The 12,319-nt window shown below is 44.0% G+C and overlaps 1 protein-coding gene across 1 annotated transcript in view; it reads right to left on the minus strand.

The window, feature by feature from the left end:
• Positions 1–567: 567 nt before the first annotated feature.
• The window catches only part of LOC109901498 (regulating synaptic membrane exocytosis protein 1-like), a 105,622-nt gene continuing 93,870 nt past the window's right edge, over positions 568–12,319 (minus strand). Inside the window, 6 exon segments of the mRNA XM_031831521.1 lie at positions 568–1,886; positions 2,074–2,213; positions 2,440–2,541; positions 3,549–3,664; positions 3,995–4,139; positions 5,784–6,001. Coding sequence (XP_031687381.1) covers positions 1,668–1,886; positions 2,074–2,213; positions 2,440–2,541; positions 3,549–3,664; positions 3,995–4,139; positions 5,784–6,001 — 940 coding nt within the window. The 3' untranslated portion in view covers positions 568–1,667.

Here is a 12,319-nt window from a genome sequence, read left to right on the forward strand (position 1 = left end):
TATCTAGTTCAGTTCAATCTTCTTTTTTTTCAGTATCGTTTTTGTTTTACAAAATGTGCATGCAGCTTGGAACAGGTCCGAGTCATGCTGGCCACGCCCCCTTTGGTGTGGCAGGAGTCGGCCGGCCTGACGAAGGATGAGTATTGGTGTTGCTGTCCTGACAGTTCAATCTGATGGGTTACTTTTCACATTCACAAAGATGCAGAAGGGAAATTTGAGCAACTGATGTTTTTTGTTTTTCCAAATAATCGAGACAAAGAAGAAATGAAATGAACCAAAAAAATACATTTGCAAGCAGTATTTAAAATTTAAAAAATTTCATTCACTTTTTTTTTTAAATCTCAAAAAGTGTAACTTTTTGCCGTAAAAAAAATCAAGCTTATTTGTGCTTGCGTTTTTGAATCTCAAAATAATGTAAACTGACATTTCAGATAAAACCCCTAAACATGTGCTGGGGTGAGGGGAAGGATACTCCAGGAAAACAGCTAAATGAAAGTTCTCCTGATTGTGGACAAAGATACGTCTTTTTTTACAGTGACTTGTTGACACCCTAGTGATAGTCCAAAGTTAAATGTATAATTCTATTTATTGGTCAAGATAATGGAGGTCTTAATATACATCTATACAAAGACAACTGGGTTGGACTTTTTGTAGGTGACTGAATGAAGAAAACAACATTGCAATCCCACACTAATCTCATCGTCAAGTGTAAAAATCGTCATTTAAGATGTGTCACTGAACAGTCCCCTGCATCTCATTGCAGACACATGATCTAATTTTCTCTATTTCGTATTTTTTCCTTGTGTCTTTTTTATTCTTCACCATGCATACATCAGACAACTCATCGTAAACCTCATACTCATCATAAAAACATTGTTGTGCCATAAGTAACAAAGGGAGAAAAAAAAGAGTAAAACGTACCAAAGACAAAAACGAGAGAGCGGCTTGGACCAGCCATGGTAAACATATTGAAAACAAAAAAAATGATATTTGTCAGAGAAGGACCAGTAATGTGAATCCACAAAGTCTAGGCACCAGAAGGAGACCCCTGCTTGCCCGGACCGACCCCACCCAGAAGCACTCTGCCCTGGGGGCCGAAGTGCTGGCAGTCTGTTTGGGGGCCGGATGGGGGCCACTGCGGAGAGGACATTATGGCATCCCCTGAGGGACAAGGAGGATGACACCTCTGTCATACATTCTGATGCTAACATACATTTCTTTGTTTATTGATGGTTTGACTAAAAACTACCACCCTTCTTCCTTTCACATTTACATTTCTACGTAGTTTCTTCAATGAATCGAGTGTCTCCTTACCGCTCGACTCCAGTACAGCCTTACCTAGCTACCAAACATTGTTTATTATCGACAGCCCTAGTTCTTAGATTACAACCGCGAAAAAACGATGATGAATTCGTTATTGGAATGAAACACTGAAACCTTACGCTCTCTAAAACAAACAAACAAATTAAATGATGCTAGGAGTGATTGTCAGATCTCAACAAAGCTTTTTTTTAAATCATTTGTGACTCTTTTTCTTGATTGTTGTTGTTCTACAATAATTTTTGTCCGTTAATCTCTAAGGTGACGTTAATTCGTTTCACAAAGCGGTAGGCTAGCTATAGTCCCATTGGTCCATTAAGATTGGTAGCTGTAGTCCTATTGGTCCACTAGGATCGGGTGCCCGGTGGGCCCGAGGAGCTGTCCAGTGACGACTGGGAAGCACGTCGAGTCAGGGAGGCTAGTGTGGGGTCCACTAAAGAGGAGGGTGGGAACAACTTGTACCAGCCAATCACTGTGCTTGTTAAGTCTAGTTCCTCCAATAGGATTTGTGCAACTCCCATGAAGCTTTTGTGGTCCATTCGTCCGTAGTCTCCCCAGACGATCACCTGAAGGAGAAAAAAAGACCCCCAAAAATGTATTGATTAAAACCTTTTCAGCTTAAATGGTTAAATAAAGGTTAAATAAAATTATAATAAAAAAATGATTTTAATATTATTAATGGGATGCATTTATTTAATTATTTAATTAAAACGTGATTGAACTTTCTTCATGAAACAAGGCTTTGACCCTCACCTGTAAGACTTTACCCTGTGGGCTCTCCTCGAATTGCAGCGCTTGCTGGTACAGCGGGTCCAGCGTTTTCCGTGCAATCTTGGTTTTCTTTTTGGCTACATACGCTCCATTATTCAACAGATAGACCTTGACGTATGGAGCTGACGAAAGAAAGAAAGAAGAAACAAGAGGCAGATAAGGATATGGATACTCAATTGTGGTTCTAAACATGGTCCGATTGAATAGTTTTCTCTAGGTGGGCGACTACATGGACCCAGATAAGATACTCCTGGATTAAAAAAGCACTTTCAATGGACTTTGCCCTGAATTAAATTTTATCTCAATGCAGTCCTCCACCCTTAGGTGGCGCTACCACCAGTATCTCACCAGGGAGGGATTTGGATCCAGGCTTTTGTACAAGGCCCCGAGCTCTGATCACCTCCACCTCCAGCTGACCCTTCTTGTCCATCATTCCGATCTGAATATCACCTGGGAGGAAGAAGAAGTAGAACGAGTTGACCAAAGATGGTGGATAAAGGAAGATGTCCGACTCAGGCCATTCACTATAGATCATTTTTTTCACAGTTCCGGCTTCCTATATGCACCAATGCGACACCAGCTGATGTCTCGCCTTCTGTTTTGTATCTGGTTAACTAAACAGGAACTGGATTGAACCAATCAGAACAGGAAGTAGGCAGGAGATAAGGGGGATGTTCGAGCAGATCGCGTGATGGTCACCGTCGTGTTTTGCATTATGGGAATAAACATTTCCAAAAATCATGTGATCAAAGATCATGCCGTTTTTGATGAAGATGCCTTCACGTCGCTGCAGTTGCTTCTCACCAATTGTACCATGCAGTCATCACCTGCATTGTTGGAGGCACTATTTGTCAACCAATCATTAGGGTGTTTTTGTTTGATGAACATGGCCAAAGACGTGCATAAAACAGGAATCAAATTTACCCCGATTCTAAAGCAACAAATTAAAGTGATATTTGAGACCTCTCTCTAACCAATTAATTGTACACATGTTTTGTTTCAGTTTGTGAGTGTGTGATAAAGAGGGGTATAGAAAAGTCAATTTCGACGTAAAGATGTTGTTTTTGTAAACAATAGCAGCTATGTTGACACTGCTATGTTGATCTGAGCCTTGCTGTTGGAAAACCACCAGTGTCTGACTTTTGGCTGTCGCAGATGCACCCCCCCCCCCCCCCCCCCCCCCGACTACAGTCGGCTTTGCTAGGCTTACTGCTCGCACACACCTGAGGTCATAAAATAGGAAGTAGTAAGAAAAGTTGGCAATTGAGTTTCTCAAGAGGGAAGTTGGAAGGATATTGAATTACTGAGGTAATATGGAGATGGAAGAAAGGAAGCGATGTGAATCAATGAATCTGATCTGAATATCAAGTTATCAATTGGGGAGGAGTCACAGAGGAACTACGATAGGGCAATAACATGATGAGTAGACAGAACAGAATAGGGGGATATTTACTCACCTATGGCAGGTGTGGCCAGCGTTTGTCTGCCCACCAGCTGGGCGGGACCCAGACCATCCAGGAAGTCGCTGAACTGGTTGCCTGGCTGTCCCAGACGCACCCCACCGAAAAGCAGACTGGTAACAGAGGAAGAACACAGTCAATATACAGCTAATTACCATATATAACCTATGGGTCCTAGGTTATATTATCTATGGAAATCACTGTAGTAACGCTGAAATACTTGTTTACTTTATAGTGAATGTCAACTCATGTGACATTGAAAGAAAAAAAAACATTTGGACCCATAAACAGAAAGAGGAAGAAAGTGACGAAGAGAAGAGGGATAGAGGGAGGAAAAGGAGAGAGACAGTATACAGGGAGAGATAGCGAGAGAGAGAGAGAAATACAGAGAGAGAGAGATGAATATATATATATAGAGAGAGAGAGAGATTGGAGATACTGACTTTCCCTCGGAATTGCAGCTGTTCATGGTGCCGTTGGTGGACTCTTTACTGGACTGTCGACTCATGTTCCTGGTCATCTCTACAGCCATGCCCGTCTCTGTGCTCCTCTGGATGGACGCACCCTTCTCCTTTTTCCCCTTCCCCTCTGGTACCGGAGAGGAAAAAATAGACACAATGTAGCGGATAGCTAAGGCTGATGGCTAAGTTAGCACGGCTTATCTACTGTCTTCCTGAGACCTGAAGTGCTATCTTCCAGGCCTTAGTTTATATGGGTCAGTGCTAAACAACAGAACTCTCGAGGATGAACACGTTTAGGCCAGAAGGCTTTATTTTGTGGTCCTCTTGAGGAGAACCAGGTGTGGCGCCATGTATTCCTAGCTGCCTCATCGTCGTGATGGGACACAGTGACAGAGCTGGGGAACCATGTTACATCTCAGAGGACAAAGGACACAAAAGAGAAATTGAAAGACCCGGGAAGTCAAAGAATCCTTTTCTGTCCTTGTGTTTTTATAAATCACAGCTGAACAATGGGTTGGAGAGAGTTGGAGAGGGTTGGAGAGGGTTGGAGAGATGTTTAGAGAGAAAGAACAACATGGTTTGTTATTTCAAGGTTCCATCCCTCGTCACGTCAACACAACCAACCTAATACAGACAATGGCGTACAGTACACTCAATCCTAAAGGACGATACAGTAGTACATGCTGATAATACGCAGGTTGATGTCTATTGTCATGAATCTTTCCCTGGAGGCAGAACTGAGCGATTTCTGCTAGATGGAGCGATTTCTGCTAGATGCTAGTGTGTTTTTTGGTCTTAATTTAAGGTTACCAGTGTGGTTAAGGTTAGGTTTAAGGTTAGACTTAAAATCGGATTTGATGGCTTTATGGCTATGCCAGCTAATGACCACTCTGCAGAGCTGCCTCTAGAACAAGATTCATGACAAAGAACGCTAACCTTAAAAAATGTGAAAGTATTCAAGCTTGAAAAATGTAAAAACAAGTCCTCCTTACCTGCTCTCAACCCAACATGAATTCTATGATTTTGTCAGCAAAGATGGCAACCATCACACAGAACACCAATCGTACTGCTATACTTTATAACAATGGGGAGAGAGGAGAGAGGCATGGAGAGACCCACCCTAGGCCCTAGTTTCCTTTATAATGGCTTTTTATGTCAGCTACAAAGAGGAGTGAAAAAAAAGAAGAGGAAGAGAGTGCAGTTGGAGCCTTTCAACTACCTCTCTCTCTGCCTCCCTGCTTCCTCTCTCTCTCCCCACCCTCCAGTGAGTCCAGCCAGGCTGAGAAAGATTCCTTCAAGTCTCTCTGACTGAGAGCTTGGCCGCAGCGGGTGTCATCTAGAGTTGAAACGTTTTGAAACTCTTTTATAACATGATTTTTTTTGTGGGTTGCATTCGTAAGATTAGAATTCCAGCATCGGGACATTTTGGTGCGCAGTCACGTAAACAAAAGGTCAAGGGTCAAGAGTGATGACGCACCTGCTTCTCTGTTTTTTTTATTGCTCTTATTCAGATGAAAGTGCTATAAGGTAGCTTCAGGTCACTCTTAACCCTAAAAACATCTGAGAACTATCATGTCATGGCCACTTGCTGATAGTCCGTACTGTCTCATTTTTACTGTCTGTAATGTCCAATTGTTAAATGTCTGTCAACCGCCGTCTTTCAATGTAAACCGTAAATCAAAACAAAATACCCGAGCCACATTTTCAAACCACAACCAACTCCTTCATCTCCTTCATTTGGGTGAGGGCCAGTTTTGACCTTTGAACTCACCCGGGCCGATGATCTGCGACGTGCTGCGACTACGTCTGTTGGAGACGATGGAGACCACCCTGGCACTGAGGCTGGAGCGTCTCTTCTTGCCACCCATGCCCACCGTGCCCAGCGCCGTATCCGATTGGCTGCCGTCGGTACGCTCTGACGCGTAGATCTCACCGCTCACGCTTGTGCTCTTCAGCATGGTCCGGCCTGGCGCCGCACGAACCTGCCGACTAGAGGGAGAGAGAGGAGAGTAAAAGTTCAATCTGGAACCACAGTCTTGAGATATGAAATGAGCAGAGGAACTTATAACATAAGGGGTTACCTTCACTTTAGTGGGGGAAAACACAGCAGTATAATAAACTTCAATCATTTATAAGGATCTTATACAGTATGATATGAGGCATACAATGATTGGTGAGTGATTGTAATGAGTTTATATGATATTGATGATATTGATATTGATGATAAAAGAAAACCTGAACAGACTCCAAAAGATCTCAAAACAAAAAAATGATCTCAATGATCTCAAATGATCTAAAATTTCCAAATACTCTTCCAAAATCCCACACAACTCAGCAATATGCCTTATGTGTCCAATGTCCATCATTGCCGGTCTTTTGTATTGGTCGATAACACTGAAATAGAATTAAAACACATTACAATGTATATTATATATACAGTATATCAGTGGAGGCTGGTGGGGGGTGCTATAGGAGGATGGGCTCATTGTAATGGCTGGAATGGAATCAATAGAAGGTATCAAACACCTCAAACAGATGGAAACCACATGTTTGACTCCATTCCATTTATTCCACTCCAGTCATTACAATGAGCCCGTCCTCCTATAGATCCCCCACCAGCCTCCTCTGATATAAGTATATATATATATATGTGTGTGTGTGTGTGTGTGTGTCTCTTTTGTAATATAAATGAGTCTCTCAGTCTCAGCCAATAGCCTTAGCTGTTCAGGCTTCTTCTCCTCAGACAGGCCAACATACAGCAGGGACAGATGACACTCAGTGCTCTGCGGCGCTTTCTAGCGGTTCGGAGGAGCTGGTGCATGTCCATCCCCTCTAAAGGGGTCGGGGTGCTGCAGGAGAGCCCCGCCACACTGCCCCCGTCCCGCATACCCATCGTGGACCCTCTCCATGTGACCAGGGGGCTAGGGAGGGGTAGGGTGGCCTGGGGCCTCTCCTCAGCCCCGTGGAGGGGGGTGATGAAGGGACAAGGGCCGGCGGTGGGGTAGGGAGGAGGGTACTCCAGCTCAGAAGAGGTCCAGGGGGGGTCTGGACAGCGGGAGCACAGGATGCATGCCAGGACAGATCTGAGATACACACTGACATACAAACACACACGCAGACACACAGAGGCACAGGACACAACAACGAAAGTTGACACACACAACCACATGCACAACATTAAATCAAGCCAAGTAAACAAGGAGACTATATCACATGTGATGTTGTATCTCAGCTCAAATTACCAAACACATTTCCCCGCATTGAACAATTAAGCCATACACTGAAATTGAATAATGTGACTGATAGAATATAGCAGCCTCAGATGGAGAGAGAAGAAGAAGGAGGATTGAGGAAGACAGGAGGATATAAAGGGACAGAGTCAGAGGAGTCCATAACGTCCACACCTCCTCTCATAGGCAGCTAAGTCTCATAAACAAGCACCTACAAACTGACTTCGGGACAGTCATCAATATACTGTATGCATCCAAGTATCTCCATCAAGCACCTCCAAACTGACTTCGGGACAGTCATCAATATACTGTATGCATCCAAGTATCTCCATCAAACAACTCCACATTGACCTGAGGCCTTTCTACTGCGCCGTTTTTGAAAGACATAACGTTAGCCATCGGGAACGACAAAAGTGTTGCTACTTTTCTCAACAACATTGATGCACTGAATTCGCAGGCGCTATCGACAGATCAGATCAGATCTGATCAGTTGGAAAAAGGGATGGACTACTTTCTGCACATAACAAGCTCAGTGTGAACCGTACTGACTTGACACAATGTTGGCCAAACAAGATGTACAGTGCCTTGCAAAAGTATTCACCCCCCTTGACGTTTTTATTTTGTTGCATTACAACCTGTAATTTAAATTAATTTCGATTTGGATTTCATGTAATGGACAAACGCAAAATAGTCAAAATTGGTGAAGTGAAATGAAATTAATGACTTGTTTCAGAAAAGAAATAAAAATAAAAAAATGAACAGAGGTGCATACAGTATGTATTCACCCCCTTTGCTATGAAGCCCTTAAATAAGATCTGGTACAACCAATTACCTTCAGAAGTTACATAATTAAGTAAATAAAGTCCACCTTTGTGCAATCTAAGTGTCACATGATCTCAGTATATGTACACCTGTTCTGAAAGGCCCCAGAGTCTGCAACACCACTAGGCAAGGGGCACCACCAAGCAAGCGGCACCATGAAGACCAAGGAGCTCTCCAAACAGGTCAAGTTGTGGAGAAGTACAGATCAGGGTTGGGTTCTAAAAAAATATCCAAAACTTTGAACATCCCACGGAGCACCATTATATTCATTTTTTTAAATATGGCACCACAACAAACCTGCCAAGAGAGGGCCACCCACCAAAACCCACGGACCAGGCAAGGAGGGCATTAATCAGAGAGGCAACAAAGAGACCAAATATAACCCTGAAGGAGCTGCAAAGCACCACAGAGGAGATTGGAGTGTCTGTCCATAGGACCACTTTAAGCTGTACACTCCACAGAGATGGGCTTTACGGAAGAGTGGCCATTGCTTAAAGAAAGAAATAAGCAAACACAGGGACTGGGAAACTAGTCAGGAAAGTTGTTTCAATCTTCCAGAGATTTGAGACAGGGGCGGAGGTTCACCTTCCAGCAGAACAATGACCCTAAGCATACTGCTAAAGCAACACTCAAATGGTTTAAGGGAAAACATTTAAATGTCTTGAAATGGCCTAGTCAAAGCCCAGACCTCAATCCAATTGAAAATCTGTGGTATGACTTATTAAAGATTGCTGTACACCATCGGATCCCACCCAACTTGAAGGAGCTGGAGCAGTTTTGCCTTGAAGAATGGGCAAAAACCCCAGTGGCCTGATGTGCCAAGCTTACAGCGGCATACTCCAAGAGACTTGCAGCTGTAATTGCTGCAAAAGGTGGCTCTACAAAGTATTCCCTTTGTGGGGATGAATAGTTATACACGCTCAAGTTTTACTTCTTGTTTGTTTCAAAATAAAAAATATTTTGCATCTTCAAAGTGGTAGGCATGTTGTGTAAATCAAATGATACAAACCCCCCAAAAATGTATTTTAATTCCAGGTTGTAAGGCAACAAAATAGGAAAAATGCCAAGGGGGTGAATACTTTCGCAAGCCACTGTAGCTACAAACAAAACGGAGTGAAATGGTTACAGTCTGCCGTGAAGCGTTCAGCCATGTATATGGTACCTGTATATCAACAATGGAGCCAGGCTAACAATAGCTCAACTTATACAACTCTCTCTATAAAACTACCAAAGGAAAGTCCTTATTTCCTCGCGTGTGACTCCAATTATTGGCCAGTACATGCTGTAACTGTATGTTTTGTATCCGCCATGACTACAGACACTGGGGACACGCCCGAAACAGCTCCGAGAGGCTACGCCAAACGCTAACACGCAGCCGGGCCAGTGCATAGCACATAGCGGGCAACCTTCCACCAGCAACCGACCCAGCCATCACCCACCCCCCATACGCTTCTCTCTCGCTCTCCACATTCAACGAGAGACCGACGACACAGTTGTGCGAGGCACTGGTAGGGGTGTCCGTGGCCATGGAGGGAGCCTCTTAGTCCCTGGCGGCACCGGGAAATGTAGGCGTTCAGCCGTGAACTCCTTTGAATCTGCTGGGGACCTGCGTGCTATTAAGTGATGAATCTGTGACATGTTTGTCGTTGTCACGGGGAATGGTCTAATGGATACCTTCATTTGTGAAAAAGATATTGAACTTGATGCAGCTAAAGAAAGGAATATTACTCTTCATTAAGAAATAAACAAATCTGACCAAGCGCTTTGAACTGAGTAAGGATTCCATGAGTCTATTGGCATCTTTAAATGCTTCCTGTCAAAACATCCAAGAGGATCATAATGGGACCTTCCTGGACTATGATCAGTTTCTGCCACTGCACCCCTCTACCCAGCTAGAACCAGGAAATGGCTTTTCATTGTTCGACTCCAGGTGAGCATTAATGGATGCGTCTCGGAACCAGAAAGAAGGAGAATAATCGTTCTCGGCGTGACTGCCTTCGTCCCCCACGTCCAGACTTAACACAATGCAAATCGCTTTTAGCACCTGTGCCAGCTGTCTTCTGCCGGGAACTTGGGTGTTCCCTCTATGGCTGTGGATGTCAAATCAAATCAAATATTATTTGTCACATGCACCGAATACAACAGGTGTAGACCTTACTGTGAAATGTTTACAGACAAGCCCTTAACCAACGATGCAGTTCAAGAAATCGAGTTAATGAAAATATTTACTAAATAAACTAAAGTAATTTTTTAAATAAAAAGTAACACATAAAAATGACATAACAATAACGAGGCTATATACAGGGGGTACCGAGTCAATGTGCGGGGGTACAGGTTAGTCGAGATAATTTGTACATGTAGGTAGGGGTAAAGTGACAATGTAAAGATAATAAACAGCGAGTAGCAGCAGTGTAAAAACAAAGGGGGTGGGGTGTCAATGTAAATAGTCCAGGTGGCCATTTGATTCATTGTTCAGCAGTATTATGGCTTGGGGGTAAAGGATGTTAAGGAGCCTTTTGGACCTAGACTTAGCGCTCTGGTACCACTTGCCATGCGGTAGGAGAGAGAACAGTCTATGACTTGGGTGACTAGATTCTTATAAAAATGTTGTGTTGCGTTGTTGCCTACCCTTATCACCTGGGGCGGCACGTCAGGAAGTCCAGGATCCAGTAACAGAGGGAGGTGTTTAGTTCCAGGGTCCTTAGCTTAGTGATGAGATTGGAGGGCACTATGGTGTTGAACGCTGAGCTGTAGTCAATGAACAGCATCCTCACATAGGTGGAGTGCGATTGAGATTGTGTCATCTGTGGATCTGTTTGGGCGGCATGCGAGTTGGAGTGGGTCTAGGGTTTCTGGGATGATAGTGTTGATGTGAGCCATGACCAGCCTTTCAAAGCACTTCATGGCTACCAATGCGAGTGCTACGGGGCGGTAATCATTTAGTCAGGTTACCTTCACTTTCTTGGGCACAGGGACTATGGTGGTCTGTTTGAAACATGTACCTCTCCCTGTCCTAGTCAATCAATTGGCTGAGCACAGCCCAGCGGAGGTGGACCGCGGTGGTCCAGGCTGTGCTCAGCCAATTGATTGACTAGGACAGGGAGAGGTACATGTTTCAAACAGACCACCATAGTCCCTGTGCCCAAGAAAGTGAAGGTAACCTGACTAAATGATTACAGGCCCTGATCTCTGGATCAGAGCTCTGTCCCTTTGGCTGTTGTGGCCTGCATGCAGCCGGCGTCTCAGCAGCCCTCTATTCAGGTGAGTTATGTGGGTCTGGCCTTGTAATCAGCTTCGAGACACAGCCGAGGCTGGATCATTCCGGCTATTGTGATAGGGAGTTCGATGGTGAGGCATTGATCTGTACCTGGGGCAAGGACTTTGTGTTTTCCTGGGGCAAAAGTTCAGGATATCACCAGGTTGCTTCTCGTGGCTGTGAGTCAGTCACCGGGGGCTGATACTGCCATGGTTCATTTGGGGTCGAATGACATTATGAAGGGCAGCTCATAACAGCTGAAGATGGATTTGAAGGAACTGATTGGGTCACTACTTCACACCAACAAACACCTCATAATATCTGGCCCTCTGCCCTCCCTAAATCATGGCATTCAACGGTTCAGCAGACTTTTCGTCTTCCATAACTGGCTACGAGACGATTGCAGCTCTGTCGCTGTAACACTTCTGGAAACAAAGCTCGAATTATAAGGAGGATGGTATCCACCCAAATCATTTGGGTTCTTTGACCCAAGCCCAGCTGATTTAATCCCTACCATTGTGTCACAGAGTTGTCATAATGTTTCAGGGGCGTTGGAAGACACAACGTAAGTAACCTCATTTATGTCCCTCTTACTGCCCTGAATGTCTCTGCTCATTCTACAGCTATTGTATGTAATTACATGCCTATGAGCCAGTGTTATACTGTTAGCACTGGGTGGTGTCCCCTAGCAGGAAGTCCAGTGTGTGCAGCACACCCTGCGCTAATATAAATAACCAGAGGATGTCTACCTCTGCTAAGCTTCCCAGTAAAACAAGAAAAACAATTAAGCATCCCAGAAGTGTTAAAAATAGCCCACGTTAACATATGTAGCTTAAAAAACAAGGTTCATGAAATCAATCATTTGCTAGTAACAGAGGACATTCATATTCTGACCATCTCTGACACTCACTTAGATAATATCTTTGATGATACAGTGGTAGCAATACATGGTTATAGCATCTACAGAAAAGACAGGAATGCCAAAGGTGGAGGTGTGGC

The sequence above is a fragment of the Oncorhynchus kisutch genome, linkage group LG1, assembly GCF_002021735.2.
Source record: "Oncorhynchus kisutch isolate 150728-3 linkage group LG1, Okis_V2, whole genome shotgun sequence".
Classification (NCBI taxonomy): domain Eukaryota; kingdom Metazoa; phylum Chordata; class Actinopteri; order Salmoniformes; family Salmonidae; genus Oncorhynchus; species Oncorhynchus kisutch.